This window comes from Heterocephalus glaber, unplaced genomic scaffold (genome assembly GCF_053883595.1).
Source record: "Heterocephalus glaber isolate CG9 unplaced genomic scaffold, H.glaber_assembly_v1.0 deba00001463, whole genome shotgun sequence".
NCBI classification, from domain to species: domain Eukaryota; kingdom Metazoa; phylum Chordata; class Mammalia; order Rodentia; family Bathyergidae; genus Heterocephalus; species Heterocephalus glaber.
In genome coordinates this window covers 4953000-4971236 of record NW_028258310.1, presented here as the reverse complement: position 1 = coordinate 4971236, position 18237 = coordinate 4953000, and the positions used below count along the sequence as shown (strand labels likewise).

At 40.7% G+C, this 18237-nt stretch overlaps 1 protein-coding gene across 3 annotated transcripts in view; it reads left to right on the top strand.

Annotated features, from left to right (window-relative positions):
- The first annotated feature begins 13618 nt into the window (after positions 1–13618).
- Positions 13619–18237, top strand: part of Aldh7a1 (aldehyde dehydrogenase 7 family member A1) — a 50705-nt gene continuing 46086 nt past the window's right edge. For 2 of the 3 annotated variants that reach the window (XM_004854459.3, XM_021266254.2), the window contains exons 1-3: positions 13619–13852; positions 15075–15128; positions 15812–15877. In XM_004854459.3, coding sequence (XP_004854516.1) covers positions 13661–13852; positions 15075–15128; positions 15812–15877 — 312 coding nt within the window. In that variant the 5' untranslated portion in view covers positions 13619–13660. The remainder of the gene's footprint in view (positions 13853–15074; positions 15129–15811; positions 15878–18237) is intronic. The other variant, XM_004854458.3, reaches the window with a different exon arrangement.

Here is an 18237-nt window from a genome sequence, read left to right as displayed (position 1 = left end):
TTTTGCATCACTTTGGTATTATCATTCTTTTAAGAATTATAAGCCTAAAGAATTTACGCCTTAATGTGTCATTATATAACATTCCTTAAAAGAATTGTAAATATTGTTGTTTGTTTCTGACATTTTAACTTGAAAGTGATATGCTGCAAGATAATATATTTAACAATATTTGGTGGCAAATAATCAATAAATAGTTTACATCTGTTAAACATTTCTTTACTTGAAAAAAGATGCATATATATGCGTGCGTGCGTGTGTGTGTGTGTGTGTGTGTATGATCAGAAGACCAAGACAACTTGGTATAATGACTAAAGAACTTCTAATGGGAGCTTATTAGCAATTTATCAAATAATAAAGCAGCAAGAATTTTTTTTACAAAAGGATTTTCCAAAATGCTGGTACCATTTTATATTTAATCAGCAATAAATGAGAGTTTATTTGATTCATACCTTACCCACCACTTGGTTTTGTCCGTCTTTTTAAATCTAGTCATTTGTAATAGAGTTCTCCAGAGAAAAAGCACCAATAGGATATATTTTTGAGAAAGATTCTTTATATAGAGAGGTTTATCACTGAAGCCGATAGATAGTGGAATTTAGACAGATAGGTCACAGGTCCTGAATAGTTAAGGTAAACTAAGAGTTGGGGCCTAAGTGAATTAGCATACCACAATGGACTATTAGGGCCTAATGAAATACAGGAGACAGAAAATAGGTCCTTAACCAAAGGGGAGAGACCTTGGAGGAAGTAAGATGCAAATAAAACTGCACTCCAGACATCAAAGGCCTACTTGCAACCAGGAACATCCCTGTTTTCTGTCACATACACTGGTCTCAAAAGCTATATAAAAGCCCCAAGTCTAAACTTCCATGGTGTCTGCCTTATGGACCACCCCTCTCTGATCAGCAGAAAGGTATTCTTTTATTCCTTCTAATAAACACACATTTGGCCATTCCTCCACCGCTTGCTGTTTGGTATTTTGTCGGCTAGAATCTTCATTGCCCCAAAACAAAGACCCGAGAGCTAGATCCAATTACATCATGAGACTTGGACTGTCTCATCATGAGCCTGAGAATTCCCACAATTTACCATTTGGAAGCTTGAGATTGAAAAAGATTCAGTGACATAGTTCCAATTTGAATCTGAAGACCTGAGAATCAGGAGAACCTATGGTATAAGTTCTAGTCCAAGTCTGCTATGATTTGGATGGGGTCTCAGTATGTCCTCCAAAGCATTCATGTGTGGGGAGCTAGGACCTCAATGTGCTGGTATGGAGAGGCAGTGAACGCTTTAAAAGGTGGAGCCTAGTGGGAAATAATTAAATCATCAAGGGCACTGCCTTCAAAAGGAGTTGATAGAGTTCTACTGGGTCCCTGGTTATTTTTGCAAGAGTTTCTTTAAAAGAGCAAGGCGGGAACTAGGGCTGTAGCTCAGTGGCAAGAGGCCACAGGTTCAATCTCTGCCACTGCAAAATGCAAAGCAAAAAGCTGAGCATGGTGGTGCACACCTGTAAATTGAGCAACTTGGGAAGCTGAGTCAGGAGGATTACAAGCTCAAGGCCAACCTGGGGAATTTAAAAGATTCTGTCTTGAAACAAAATAAAAATGAACAAAATATTTAAAAGGCTGAGGGGGCTGGGGATTTAGCTCAGTGGTTTTGCCGCCTGCTGCGCAAGCATAAGGACCCAAGTTCGATCCCTGGTACCAAAAAAAGAAAAAGAAACAGGCTGAGGATGTAGCTCAGTGATAGAATATTTAGCTAACATGTGCAAGGTCCTGGGTTTGCTCTCCAGTAACACACAACACCCCCCAACACACACACACAAACACACAATGATTACATTTCTTGAGGGGATTTGGTACATATGCATAAAGCACAAATTTAAAATCCTGAAAATTTAGTCCTTTTAACTGTATTTAAAAGAACAAGTTGAAATAAAATATGAAAAGAAAGAAAAGTTGGTTCTGAACTATAAGACTCATCTGTGAAAGGCCTGGAGGCTTTTCATGGAAAACATCAGAACTTTGTTATTAAAGGCATTTATGTTCAGGTGTATCCAAGCCTTAGAGTCCTTCACTTTATTGTGCTTATTTGACATTTGTATCCTTCCTTTGATGAAGTGTCTGCTCAAATTTTTTGCTCATTTTTATAAAGTGAGATTCAATTCTTTTCATATTAAATTATAAGCATTACTTATATATGTGTCTTAGTTACTTTTCTTGTTGCTGAGCCAAAATACCCAACACAAGTTAAGGGAGGAAAGGTTTATTTAGCTCACAGTTTCAGTCCATAATCAGCTGGCCCCAAGGCGGGGTGGATAGCAGATAGTCATCACAGAGGAGAAACAGATTATGGTTGGCTGAAGACAGCAAAGCAAGCAAGGGATCTTAACAGCTTTTTTCTGACTCTTTTATATTCTATCTATGTTACTGGGATTAGGGCAGTGCCAAACCAATCATGGACTGATTTAGTAGTCACCCACCTTCAATCCTAGCATTGGATTGTGACTCAATCACACATTCTAGATTCAGCTACCTCTGAAAAAGCCCCCCCTTTGACCTCATGAGGCTTTGGGGGGGGGAGTATCTAGACATAAGCCATAACGATATGTATTCTAAAAATATACCGTTTATCATATTTTATTATATGATATATAATAGTTTCTCATTGTGGGTCTTAGTTACTTTTTTTGTTGCTGAGACAAAATACCCAACACCCTAAGTTAAAGGAGGAAAGGTTATTTGGTTCAGTTTGTAGAGGTTTCAGTCCAAACATGGCTGGCTCCAAAGCAGGGTGGCATGGCAGAGGGATATCACAGAGGAAAAACAGTTCTTGGAAGGCAGAAGGCAGCCTCTCAAAGTGCTGGGATTATAGCTACAAATCACCACTTAGAGATATTTTAATTGTCACAACTCAAGGGGAGGCACTGATGATTTCTAGGGGTTAGAGGACAGGTATGCAGCTAAACAGTATATTACATAAAACAGTCTTCCATAGAAAAGTTGTTTTCTATATGCCTTTTTCTATACATTTTAGAGTTTTAGATCCTACCTTTAGATTTGTGGTTTCTTTTAAATTAACTGTTGTATATAGTACAAAGACTTAAGATTTTTTTTAATACTGAGGATTGAACCCAGAGCCTTTGCAGTGAGCTATATCCTTGGTCCTTTGTGTGTGTGTGTGTGTGTGTGTGTCTGAGCTATATCCCCAGTCCCCTTTTTATTCCTTTCTTTTGAGACAGGGTCTTGCTAAATTGCCCAGGCTGGGGTCCAACTTGTGATCATCCTGCCTCAGTCTCACGGAATTCTGTGATTATAGGTGTGTACCACTGAGCCTGGCCCCAGTTCTATTTTTGGAGATGTGGGTTTCTAAATTGCCAGGCTGGGCTCACACCTGTCCTTCTCCTTCTTTGGCCTCCTCAGCAGCTGAGATTACAGGTGTGCCCTGGCACTGGCAAGGTCATTCTCCTCCTCTTCCTCCTTCTTTTGCATGTGAGCATTCAATTAATATATCCCAATTTATTGAAAAGACTACCATTTCCTCATTGAATTTCCTTGACACCTTCATTGAAAATTAATCATATATACAAGACCCTATTTATTTTTTTCTCTCTTCTGTTCTGCTGATTGTTTTTCTTTTTTGTGTGTGTGCTGGGGCTGGAACCCAGGGCCTCATGCACTCTCAGCACACACTACCACAAAGCTGCACCTCCAACCCCCATTCCAGTGATCTTTTTTGTCTTTGTTTAAACCAGCGTGACATTATCTTGGTTATCTTTATACCTTTATAACAATTTAAAAATTTTGACTAGAATCTTGGGCCAGAGGGAAGTCTGATTTCAGGGAACCACAGAAGACCAGGTCTGGCCACCTGCCCCCAAAGTGAATGAAAAACTAATTGTGGAAATTTGGAAAGGAATCTATTCAGGGATGCTGATAAAAGCTTCAGGTTTAAATAGGAAGGAATAGAGTGGGGGTTGGGGATGAGAAGCAAGAAGAATGCATAGTTAATCAATCCTGGCCAAACTGTGGTCTAGTTGATCATTTTCTCAGGACTATAGGGAAACTTGTTGGCAAAGATAAGAGAATTGCTGCGGCCTGGCCTGGCCTGGTGGGGCCTGATCAGATCTGTTTTTCATGGAATTTAAGGTGACTACAGGAGAGAACAACTCAGAGAAAAGGAATTGGAATGGCAAGATGAAGTTAGGTCTTGCAGGCTTAGGGCAATGACTTCAGATTTCTAGGTGAAATTCTAAGAATCTGGAGCAGGACATTATAAAAGCTGACAGTTGACAATCTGTTCATTACTTATGTTACATTAGTTACTGTTATCACAGTGCCTTCTCCCTTGAAGGGAGAAGATTGCTAGCTTTAGAGGAACACTCCTTAAGTGATTAATATGTCTACATGCAGAAATGAGCAAGAATCACCCCCAAAATTTAAGGTGGCAAAGGAGACAGATACGAAATTGTAAGACTGAGGACCTTACCAAACGCTCTGAGGAGCTGACTGCAGTGAGGATCACCTGGAAGGAAACACACCGGACAGATTGAGATAGTAAAAAACAGACGTTTATTAGTCTGGCCAGATGGCACCCTCCAAGCAAACAAGCTTAGAGAGGCCCTGAGCTCAGGGGGTTGGAAGGTTTTATAGGGGCTGCAGGGGAGCCTAGCAAGCAGAACTACAGAAGTGGAATTTTTGTGGTTAGGGGACAGTTAGGGGAGTTTGCAGATGTTCTTTACTTATCTAACAGGATATTCTTTTCACAGAAACAATGGTACATTCCCGGGTGTCTTAACAGATAAACAAGTACATTCCAGGAACTTTGTGTCCTTTAGTGAACCCGAAACCCACAGGGACAAGATGGTGGGCCTGTAACAAGATGGCGTTTCTTGTGCTAAGTCTCACCTGGGTCTTACAAAATGAAGGCTGAGATGCCTAGCTTTTATCTGACTTTTAGTTTTCTACTGTGAATCTGAGCTGCATCCCAGCCATTTACCTTTTTTTTTTTTTTTTTTGAGACAGGGTTTTATGAAGTTGCTAAGTTACCCAGGCTGGGTTGAAATTTCAGATCCTCCTGCCCCAGCTTTCTAGAGCACTGGAATTGTGGATGTATACCACCACACCTGGATAAATGTGGTTTTTTATGCATTTTTTGGTTATTCTAGATCCTTTGCAATTCCATTTAAACTTTAGGTTGCTAATTCTAGTATTTTGATTGAGATTGCATTGAATCTATAGATTAATTCAGGTACTGAGAAGGCTATCTTAACCTGATGGTATTAAATGCTGGAATTATATACTGTTAACAACTCTTCTTCTGATTCTGGAGTCATTAAACAACCAGATAAGCAGTTTGTCTCCTGGAAAGAGTTGGGTGATGTGAATATCTAGTTTTCTTAGAAGATAAATTTCTCCATAGCTAGGCATGGTGGTGCATAGCTGCAATCCCAGCATTCTTGGAGGCTGAAGCAGAAGGAACACAAGTAATCATGATGAATAAAATCATATTGTAAATAGAGAAAAAAGATGAAAAGGCAACACTCTGCAATCTCTTACATCCTATCAGTCTTGGCTCTTGGTGGGACTTTCAAATGTGAAACAGTTAACTCTATACAAACTATTAAAACCAAGCTCATTGTCTCAAAAGTCAAAGAATGAAATCTTAGACGAAAGGAGGAAGTTAGGAGAGTGCTTATTGGAAATAATAATAATAAGAAAAAATGCCCCCAGTTTCCAGGAGAGGGCTATGAAAGTGTAGTTCCAAGGTGCTTTCTTTAAAAAAAATTTTTTTTAGGGGGGAGGCACTGGGAATCAAACTTGGGTCCTTGCGCTTGCTTAGCAGGTGGTGAAACCACTGAGCTAAATCCCCAGCCCTAAACATTTTTATATAGATAAACAGAGCATATGACCTTGTTTTAAACAGATGGTTCTGTGAGTTTAGAAAAACCAATTAGGGTTTAGGCTTTGTAATGTACAGTCTAAAGAAAATCAGTTATTTGGCTAGCTGAGTTCAAAGGAAACCAAGTTCAAAGGAAATAAGGACAATAGTTACCCTGCATTTCTAAGTTCCTGAAAGTCTAGCCCAGAGGTAGGGAGGAGTTACAACTCACATAGCATAATTATGCCAAAGAAGCTCCTATCTGGGAAGAAGGGTCCTTTTCTGCCCATTCCTACCCAATTTTTAATTTTTATTACTGTGTTTGCTTTTACATTTCTAAGCTTCAGTAGCTTCATTTTTTCCCTTAACTCAGAGTGTATGCTATTTTCTTTTTATCCAACTAACTCCATCTTAGGCCTGTTCCTATTGGCTTCAATTTATAAGCTGACTAAACTGTCTATTACAGTTCCATTTAAACTTTAGATTTGGCTTACTAATTCTAATATTTTGATTGAGATTGCATTGAATAGATAGATTAATTCAGATACTGGGAAGGCTATCTTAGCCTGATGACACTAAATGCTAGAATTTTTAAATTTTAATATATTTTTTGTTTATTTATTTTATTAATACCTGTTTTAGTATATAATGTTTACATTGTGGGGAGTTGGTATCTGTACATAACACATTTTAATTCCTTTTTTCATTCCTATTCCTTTCTTCTCTCCCTCCTTCATCTCCTGATCCCCTTCCCCTTTGAGAATAATCTATTTCCCTACTTCCTATCATCTATCTTTTATTTTGCTCTTTATTTATACTCTGGGTTTCTCATATAAAAGAAATCATGCAATATTTAAGCTTGTGTGTATGATTTATTTCACTTAAAACTATGGTCTAAAGGTGCATTCATTTTCCTACAAATGACTCAAGTTTATCCTTCTTTATGGCAGAATAGTACTGCACTGTGTGTAAATACCACATCTTCTTTACCTATTCATCTGTGAATGGACAGATAGGCTGCTTCCAAGATTCAGCTATTATGATTGTGCTGCTATAAACATGAGTATGCATGCATCACTATAATATGATGACTTTAATTCTTTTAGAAAGGTATTTAGAAGGAGACTATCTGAGTCAAATGAAATTTCTACTTTTAGTTCTTTGAGGAATCTCCATACTGATTTCCATAGTGGTTGTACTAGTTTACATTCCTATCAACAACATAGAGTCTTCCATTTTCCCCTAAGCCTCAGCAGCATTTTTTATTCTTTGATTTCTTGATGATGGCCATTCTTTTGGGGGTAAGATGAAATCTCAGTGGTGACTTAATTTTTATTTCTGTAATGTCCAGCAATATTGAGCATTTCTTCATGTATTTATTTGCTATCTGTACTTCTTCTCTGAGGTGTCCATTCATTTTCCTTGACCATTTTTTGGTTGGGTGGAATCATATATTGTTAAACAACAACTCTTTTTTCTGATTCTGGGCAGGAATGGGGCTTGGCATGGTGGTGCACATATGCAATCCCAGTATGTGGAAGGCTGAGGCAGGAGGATTTCTGTGAGTTGGAAGCCAGCCTGAACTACATAGTGAAACCCTGTCTCAATAAACCAAAAAATAAATGCATGCACACATAAAAAAATGACAAGGTATTTTTTTTTCTCCTGGAAAAAATGTAGTAATTAAATGTTACAGAGCAGTGAGAGTGAGGAGGCTGCATCTGGCTCCCAATTTCTTAGCCACTGCAGTACACTGAGCTCCATAGAGACAGCAGAGGGACAAATGAGAGCCAGATTGGCACTGGGAAACTCTGTGGCTCACTGAAGAAAAACAAATAAACGTGGGCAAAGGAGATCCTATGAAGCAGAGAGGCCAAATGTCAGCATATGTATTATTTGTCCACACTTGCTAGGAGAAGTACAAGAAGAAACACCCAGATGTTTCCATCAACTTCTCAGTTTTCTAAGAAGTGTTTAGAGAGGTAGAAGACCATCTACTGAGGAGAAAGGAAAATTTCCTTTCTACTAAGGAGAAAGGAAGACATGGAAAAGGCAGACAGGGCCTGTACAAAGAGAAATGAAAACCTATATCCTTCCTCAAGAGGAAACAAAAAAGATGTTCAAGGATTTCAATGCACCCAAGGCCTTTTTTAGCCTTCTTGTTCTGTTCTAAGTATTGCCCAGATACTCAAATCGAAGGAGAGCATCCTGGCCTATCCATTGGTGATGTCACAAAGAAACTGGGAGAAACATAGAAAAATATTGCTGCAGATCACCATCAACTTCACAAAAGGAATGATATAGGAGATAGGGCATGGTAAAGCTGGCTGAGGAAATGAGCAGGACCTGTGAATTACAAGATCCCAGGAGTGTCAAATAATTCTCAGGACCCTATATGTGGAACTTCTCCCAGGCTCCCATAAGATGTGGATGGCATAAAAGTGATGAGATGCATTGGGAAGCCTGCTCTTGTGACTTCCCACAAGAGCCCATACTGCATTTCCCAGATGCAGCATGTACTTTTCTATGCTTTCTTTTTTTTTTTTTTTTTTTTTTTTTTGGTACCGGGGATTGAACTTGGGACCTTGCGCTTTGAAGGCAGGCCCTGGAACCACTGAGCTAAATACCCGGCCCTCATCTTTTTTTCTTGTTCTGCAAGTTTGCTCCTCAAAGCTGGTCTCTCCCCTACTCATTCACACCTCACTTTTCAAATAAACTTTTAGCACCATTTTTGGCTTGTCTCATCCAATTCTGTGTTTGAAGCAAGAAAGACCTGGAATACTTTTGATTGATGAGGCAGTTCTAAAGAAATTACCTGATAACATTTTGGCGAGCCAGCCAGGAGATGACATTTTGGCGTGGCCTGCCAAAAAATAACATTTTGGTGTGGCTAGCCACAAGAGTAAAGCTCAGGTATTGGAGACCATAAGGCCCATGTTGGGCACAGCTTTTGTTTCTCTCCATATTGCCTAGGCAGGGAATACAGGGGACTGTTCTCAAGGTGTGCAGGGAACTGGTTGCTGCTTTTCTAGTCCTGGGGGAAGGGGAAAGGGAACATAGGCTTTTGTTTTTCTTTCTAGCTGCTTGCTTTCACTCTGTGGGTATGCCTTGTCTGTGCTTTTGATTGTTAAGTATTTTGCCAAATTAGCCTGGTCTCCACATACTCTAGTTTGTAAATGGCTTTTTCTCAGTTTATGTTTTGGTTGGGGGTGAGGTTCTGGCACATTACCTTGCCACATGGCCAGTAGCCATATTGCCTTGCCACATGGCCAGCCAGTATTTTCTCTTTTTGCATGACTATGCATAACTTTTAACTTTTACATGGGCATGCATCACCAGCTGCCATCATCATTTGTTTCTATCTCCCCCCTCCCCCCTTTTATAACTAGCCTTATGAGCTAAGCCTCTGGTTTTGGACAGCATATGAGCTTATGAAAAAGCAGAGAGAGGAAACTTTTCCTTTCTTCCTGCACAAAAAGAAAAACTCTGCACTATCCCCTTCAGAACTCATGCAGCCTGAAACAGCTGCTCCCCATGTAGGTGCATATGGCAGGGTGGATACAGGCCCACAGGCAACACCAGAGGCCTGCTCTCATCCTGGTAGGGCATGGCCATCTTATCCAGCTGGTGTGTGTGTGGGTGATATGAATGCAAGAAAAGAAAACTTGTCTGTTTTAAAGTATCCTCTTAAAAAAAACTGAAATGTAAGGCTGTGTAAGATTTTTTTGGTACTGGGGATAAAAGTCAGGTCCTTGCTCTTGCAGGCCAGGCAGCATTACCACTGAGCTAAATCCCCAGCCCTGTAAGATTTGTTTTTAAATTATACGGTGTCTTTTTGTCTTTTTTGTACAGTTAACACATTACCAAATGTGTTTTTAGAGAGCTCTGTCCTGGTGGTATTTTCAATAGACACTGACCTTGCCTGGTATAGTATAGGAGTTGTATATTGGCACGGAAATTTAAAGCAGGTTCTTTAATTTGGTGCCAAGCACACATTCGTTATATATGGGGACAGTAGTTTTTTTTATCTTCAGTTTTCTCTGATGCAGCTTATATGAAATAATTGTTGTTCTGTTAACTGAATACTATGCTAATAGAAAAAAAGTTGCAGTTGTTTTATTGACATTCTGAATGATTCTAAGTAAGTACAATTTTTTAATTTTTTTAAAAAAAGAATGCAGTAATTGGAGGATGCAAATACCTAGTCTTCTCAGGAGATAATTTCCCTGCTGTAATCCTACAACTCTAGGAGGCTGACACAGAAGGATCACAAATTCAAGTCTAGTCTGGGCAATTTAGCAAGTTAGCAGGACCTTTTCTCAAAATAAAAAATAAAGAAGGGTTGGGGATGTACTTGGTGTGAAGGCCCCAATCCCAAGTACTAAAAAAAAAAAAAAAAAAAATCCTATAAAATAATAACCCTGCATTCTGGTTGTACCATCATTTTTTTTTTTTTTTGAAAACTGATTAATAGGAGTTTACCCACAACAATAGTGTCACTCACTAATGCATCATGGGACAAATCAGGTTCTGAGCTTTGAGACTGAAATGGTATCCTGGATGTTGGAGATTTTTACCAATTTATTGCTGCCCTGGGGCAAGGTCACATTCCTGTATGAACCTCCTAGCCAGATAGCTTTGAAATATAAGGATAGCCAGTGTTCACTGAGGGTCTCTAAGCAAAAGCCATTTGTACCTATGTGTAATCACTACCCTATTGTAATAGTGTTGTGTAGTTATTATGAGTAGGCAGTTAGAGCAACCTAATGATAGGGTCAGATAAAAGAGTAAATTTAAATAGCTCATTAATCAAGCAACTAAACCAAGCTTAGAGATGCAAAGCTAAACACAAGAAGAAAGATAAAAGGTTAAAATAAGAATAGAGAGATAAGGATCTTTCCTTCCAGGAAAGACACTTATTAGGCAGAGTATGCTGTTAACAACTCCTTCCTAACCAGAGCTTTTTTCTTATTAACACTCTCCTAAATTCCTCCTTTTGTCTTCAAATTTATTTTTCAACTTTCTTCAAGAACTTGGGTTTACACAATTTAACTGTTTTACCATGACACCTTGACAAATCGTTAGAAAAGCCAAACTGGCCATTTCCAAACTCTGCCACTTTTAACAGAACTGGTTTAAACTGTACTGAATTCAGAAAGTACAATTACATTTCTATAGGACTTTCCAGTTTCCAAAGGACTTTCTCTCATACATGATTCATTTAATTCTATCTCTTCCTGCTCTGGCCATCAAAATTCCTTGTTTCTGGGGCTGGGAAAGTGGTGTTGCTTAGCATGTAGAGTGCCTGGGTTCAGTCCAAAGCACCAAATAGGGGGAAAACATCAGTTCTGATTTTTCCTGAACTCTTACTGGGCAGGACTAAGTGAATTTTGAAAAACGGAGGTGGAGGAGAGATGGTGACCCTGCTGTCAAAGTGAGTGGTGTGGGCTCCTGTCTCCCCAGAACTGGTCTAGAAAGATATCCTCTCTCATGGACTCAGCAAAGCCAAGGAAGCTAGCATTCCTTCAGAGCATTATATATTTCTCCTAAATCTTAAGTGCAATTGTAAATGACTTTTCATTTTGTTGAATCAAATGGAGGAGAGGAGAGGAATACATATACAAAGAATCTTTTTCTTTTTGCCTTACTGGGGATTGAACCCGGGGTAATCTACTACTGAGCTATATCCCTATCCTTTTTTAATTTTGAGATGAGATCTGGCCCAATTGTCCAGGTGCCTTTAAATTTACAATCCACTTTCCTCGGCTCCCTTATTAGTTGGGGATTGCAGATATATACCACTGCATACGGCCAAAGAATCTTGTTGCATAATAAAAAATGATCAGAAATGAGGCAAAATGTCTGAGAATTAAACTCAGAAAAATTAGCTGGGCATGATGGTGCATGCCTGTACTCCTCGCCCTCTGGAGGCTGAGAAGAGAAATTGCAAGTTCAAACTGAACGTGGGCAAGTTAGTGACAGAAAAGCTGGTTCTCAATATAAAAATATTAAGCAACTCGTAGTGGTGCATGCCTGTTATCCCAGCACTCAGAAGGCTGAGGCAGGAGGATTGCCTCTAGTTCGAGCCCAACCTGGGCTACATAATGAGTTCCAAGGCCAATCTGGACTAAAAAGCCAGACCTTGTCTCAAAAAACCAACCAACCAAACAAAAAATTTTAAAAAGGAGCTAGGGTTGTAACTCCATGAGAAGGCCCTGGGCTCAATTTCCCAAACCAGGGAAAAAAAATAATAATTAGGAAAATTAACACCTTGGTCTCAGGGTAGATGGCAGATAATAGCTAGGTACCATTACAAATTACCAATGCTAGGTGAGGTATCCCTTCTTATTCCTTCCTAAATGTGTTTGCAGGCTTGTTTGTTCCTTCATCTGGGAGCCTGGTGTAATGGACAGTGCACAGATGAGTCAGAGATGGTCCTGACCCTGACAGGGGAAATACAACCTTTAGAAATGGAAGGGTCATTCGCACCTGGAGTATTTACTGGAGTTCCTGGTAGGTGCTTGACACATGGCAAGTGTTTGTTGAAATCCCATGTGCTATAAGGTGGGCCAGGTAAAGTTCAAGCTTGAGAGAAGATGTAAGGTAGGGTCCTACAAGTTAAGAGACTATCAAGGGCAGACAGCGGGAAGAAAGCACAGGCTTTGTATGGAAACAAAGTGACTGGCCACAGGGTGGAAAGCCACAAAGCAAGTAGTGAAAAGTATTTTGGAAAAGTAGGTTGGAGCCAGGTGCAGTGGTGCATACCCGTGACACCAGCTAGTCAGGAGGCTGACATGCCAAGGAGGATCCCAAGTTTGAGGCCACCTGGACAATCTGGCCAGACTCCAACTCATAACAAAAAATAAAAAGGGCCGGTGATGTGGGTCAATGGTGGAGTGCTTAGCCAGCATGCACGAGGCCCTATGTTCAATCCTTGGTACAGAAACAAACAAACAAAAAAAAGTAGTTGGGAATCACAGAGGCCCCTGCCAATCACAGAGGCCCCTATTAATGTGTTTCAGAGTGTGTGGATATTTTAAACTCACATCCAAATGATGCTGATGAAGATGTCAGTATCTCTCTTATGCAGAGTAGGCTGAGGCATTGTGGGATGAGATGGACCAGGCCCAGGGTGTAGTTTGGGGTTGAGTGGAAAGGATATTGCAGAAGGTAGAGGAAATGGAGAATGGAGGAAATCAATCCAAACCACCTTTGTTCTTCAAAAGTAATAATATACCCAGGCAGGATATTTGGAAGGATATGCAAAAATTTAATATTTTTTATTTATTGGGAAACTTAATTTGTAATTTACCAAAAGCAGTGAAAACAAACAATCCTTTCCCTCCTCCCACCAGAAATACCTTCCTTGGTTACTCCAGGGAGCATGGTTTAAGAGAAGGAAATGCAGATTACGGAATGCGAGCTGAATACTAAGCACGTGACTGGATGCGTGTTGCAGTTTGAGAAGCTCTGCTGTAACCCACTGCACTTTAGAAGCAGCACTTTGCTGGAAAGAACTGCTAGTCCTCGCCGGGGCTCCGGTGTCTTCCACCAGGGGGCAGCAGTCCTGTCGCCGCCTCCCTGCTCCACCTTGAGTTCTTCAGTGGACCGGTTAAGGTCCAGACTCGGCCGGAAGACCCCGGGCTGGCAGCGCGGGGGGCGTGTCAGGGGCGGGGCCAGAGCTGTCCAATGGGCTCTTCCATCCGGGAGGCGGGGCCCTCCTATTTTAGCCTCTCCCCCTCGGCCGTAGGCGCCGCACTCATCCTGGGCCGGGCTCGTTATGTGGCGTTTGGCTCGCGCGCTCCGTGTGGAAGCTACAAAGTTCAGCAAGTTCTCCGGACCTTGCAACAGGCCTACCTCCTTCATGTCCACTCTGCTGATCAATGAGCCTCAGTACGCGTGGCTGAAAGAGCTGGGGCTCCTCGAGGAGAACGAGGGCGTGTACAATGGAAGCTGGGGCGGTCAGGGCGAGGTAGGTGTGCGCCCGGGAAATCTCGGCCTCCGGGGCTGAGCCAGGGAGACCCAGAGGGCGGGCCCTGCCCCTGCTCGACTCCCCGGGATCGATCGCTGTGGGCGATTGCACAGGATGGGAAGTTTTAAAGCTGCACAGTAGAAGTTTTCTCAGGTCGTGAACAGTAGCCACAAACCTTTAGTTAGGTCCTTGTGTGCGAAGAAGAATTGATTTCACATTGGCGCTTACTTAAAACCGTATGGCACAGACTCCTTTGGGATCTGTAGAGGGAAGGGTCGCACATTTTGCCGTGCAATTAGTCGTAATAGGACTGCAGTTCTTAAAATGTGACTTGCCCCGCAGGTAACGTTCCACAGGGTACTTTTATGTTGTCTTCTTTTTCTGAAACCCTTTGGAGTTTCTAAGCTTGCGCTTGCTAAAATCCTGTGAACTGCAGAAGTCCAGAGCTTAACATCATGCCTGGAATTAAGTTACTGTTTAATAAAATGGTTTTATAGAATGCATTGGAAACATAAGGTTATTATCACCTCAAATATTTTGGTACCAGGGATCGAACTCTGGTCCTTGCGCTTGCGAGGCAGGCAGCGGAACCACTGAGCTAAATCCCCGGCCCTGTCGCCCATATTTTTAAAGAGAGGGGCACACAGAAGGAAGCTTTTATAGGAAAATATTATGTAACATTGAACACAGGACTGTTATGTACTTAACGGCATTGTTCGGGAAATGCGTCTTTTTGGTTATCTGTGGCTGTAAGAGATGCAGATGATTTTAATTGTTCCCCAAGCTCCTGTGTTTCATCCTGTTTGCTTGACACATCTGATCAAGAGATTCTCTCCTGAAGGCCTTTTAGGTGCACTTTGGCTTTGCCTTTCTACTAAACCCGAGACTTCTCCAGTTCGCGTGGGCGCAGGCCTTTCCCATACCTGTCTACACTTGGCTACTTCATCTTCTGACCAGAGGATGGGTAGAGTAAGGGAGAGAAGATGTAAGGAAAACTCCTACAAAAACTCCTCTGTTAATGGAGAAAGAACTGGATTAACTGGTTACATTAAAGCCTTTGTGTATATACCTAATGTTAAGATGGCAAGGGTCTTACAGAAAGGTGGTTTCTACTATTTAGGAGAGAATTGGAAACTGAATTTTCTTCTGCCTATTTGGTCTATTCTCTTAATTTGGAAGGGATTGCAATTGCTGTAAATGATGGTTATCTTTTTGTTTTAAGGTTATTACTACCTACTGCCCTGTTAACAATGAGCCAATAGCAAGAGTCAGACAGGTAAGTTTTTAAAATTCAAATTGATTACAGGGAGTTTGCAACTTTTCTTTAGAGATAGAAGCCAATTTAAAAGAAAAGAAAAGAAAAAAAAAAAAGAAGCCTATTAGGCAGGCCAAGAGCAATACCAAAGTACAAATTCAAAGAATGTGTCTTTTTTTCCTTTGACATTTAAGCATGTCTGGGAAAGACTGACCACTTTTTGCGTGGGAGTGGTGTGGCCGAAAAAGGTGAACTATAGAGAGGACTGAGAGGGGGTCCATTTAAGGCAGTGCTTCTGAATAACCTGAGGTTTTGTTAGGGTCAAAATTCTGATTCCTTAAGTCTGAGTTGGAGCCTGAGAATCTGTGTTATCGATACATAGCATGACCAGTGTTCCCAGGTACTGTGAACAGATCCTGCTGTGGAAGAACAAGGTTTTTTTGTACCAGGGATTGAACTCAGGACCTTGTGTTTGCCAGGCAGGTGCAGGGCCACTGAGCTACATTCCTAGCCCAAGAACAAGGTTTTAAAGCACAGCTGGACCTATCCTGTCTTACTGCTTGTAGCCAGTTTTTAAAAGACTAGAAATCACTCTCAACTGTACATCTTAAGGATACCCAGAGATTTTTTTTCCAAAAAATGTCAGTGTGTTCTCATCACTTACCTTTCCTACTCTTTTTCTCTCCTCTTAATGCTTGACTTAGGCCAGTGTGGCAGACTATGAAGAAACTGTAAAGAAAGCAAGAGAAGCTTGGCAAGTTTGGGCAGATGTAAGTATGGCCTTTGTGGCCCAAAGCACAGAAGTCGTGTTGTAACTGCGATGAGATAAATAAAACATCTGATAGGCAGGGCAGTGTCTCTTGAAGAAATACGAGCTCCTGGGGGCCCAGAGGTGCCTCCCTTGTGTTCCTAGGAGAGTGTCTTCTATAATTGGCATTTAGTCAATGATTACTTTTAAACAGATTAGAACTCTGTACTGATGCAGTATAGACTCAAGCTATGAATATTCTGCACTGATGTTATAAGTGAGCAAGTAGAGGAGGTATGAACTATGTTAAAATACCTGCTTTCCCCTTCCTCCTTTATCACATTTACCTGGGAGAGAGTATCTCTGCGGTAGACCACGTTAACATGCCAGCCACAAGAGCAGCCAGCTGCAGCATTTGTTTTTCGGGCCGAGGGGCTGGCATTGGCTGTAGGGCAGAGTCTACTCCTTTAGTCTTTGAGTTTCCTCCAGGGGTTAAAAGAGCACATGTGAGAATCATGACTGGTGCTGTGAGAGCCACTCTGATTGGTCATTAAGTAGGGGCTGGTTCCTGAGCAGGGGAGAATAAAGGAGAGCAGGGATAGCCTGGATTTTCAGTCTACCCTCCGAATGCCCTGTCATAAAGAGGGGAGACCAGCCCATCTTCTGTACTGGTTATGAGGGTAAAGGGAATTAATCATTGAAAGTGCGTCCAGGAGGGCCTGGCACCTGACCAGCCTCGGTACGCTTTAAAACCATTTGCTTCTGGGTGGGGACTGCTGAGCCTGAGATTTCTCTAAGTTAGTGCTTGCAGGGATTGGGGTGGAGGACAGGCAGAATGGGGACAGACTCCCTGAGTCCAGGCAGTGTTGTTAGCTAAAATCATCTTTGTGCAAAGCACAGAGAACATCTTTCCTCTCCTTTAATTCTTGATATAAGTTAGGCTTAGGGTTCCATTATATGCCAGAAAAAAATCAACAATGTGCTAAGTAAAGTTCACTCTACCTCGGTGAGTGAGTGTCCCAAACTGTATCATTTACTGTTTCAAAGTTACTTTTATTTACTTTCCCATCATAAATGTAATGCATATTCTCTGATTTAAAAATGCAGTAAAATCCCAACCTTCTCCAAAAAGATTGATTATTAGTTATGTTTTGGTACATTTTCTTCCAGTCTCTTATGTGTTTACTCCGTCATTATGGTTTATACTATGTACAAGGTATATGGAAAATTTTGTGACTTATGATTATATTATATACCAATTTTATATATTATATACAGTTATTGTATGGTTTTTAAATTATTTAATGGTTTTCTATAAATATGCTTTTAAAATCCATTTTTTCAGTGTTGGGGATTGAACCCTGAGGCACTTTATCACTGAGCTATATCCCCAGCCCTTTGTATGTTTTATTTATTTTGAGACAGGATCTCATTAAGTGACTCAGGATGGGCTTGAACTCCTGCCTCAGCCTCCAAGGTAGCTGGTATTACAGTTGTGTGCCGTTATGCCTAGCTAATTATTGCTTTATTTTTTAGAGCAGTTTTATGTTTATAAAAACATGAATAGTAAATACAGAGTTCCCTTGCCCCTCTTTCCACATTTCCCCCATTGCTAACTTCTTGCATTGGTGACACACTAGTTACAACTTGTGGGTCAATACTGCTACATTATTAACAAAATTCGATTTACATTCGGGTTCACTTTTTGAATGCATTATTTTGAATGGTATTGCGGCTTGCCATGTCTTGTGACCAGAAACATTTATTGTATGTATGCATTTACTTGGAGTAAATGCAAACATGTTTGAGAAAGTTTGTGTGAATTAAGCTTCTTGTTTATTCCTGACCTAGCTTTGAAGCCTTCTTGCTTTGTCCTGTGGCATGGCCCTTGGTGTGATTGTCTTTCTTTTTTTTTTTTTTGTATTAAATTCTTTTATTGGTACATTTTAGGTATACAACACAATTACATTTCTCATTGGGAATTGTACCTTTATATAATCCATCTTGGTTCTTATTTTTTCCCCATCCCTAGCCCTCCCTTCACGCCCTCCACCCTTCCCTATTTACAAAGACTTTATTTCCATTTTTTCCATTTCTCAGCATTTTTTCCTTTCCCTTCTTTCCTTTCCCCTGTGCCTCCCACTACCCCTACCCCTTTGGACCTTTTCTTCCTATTTTACATTATCGATTATTCATTCTAATCATTGGTACATTTTAGGTATACAATATAATGACATTCATCATTGGAAATTTGCACCTTTACATAGTCTCTCTTGGTTCTTGTTTTTCACCCTTGCCCAGCCCTCCCTTCAACCCCTCCAGCCCTCCCTATTTACAAAAATTTTGTTCCTATTTTTCCATTTTCTCACATTAATCCCATTC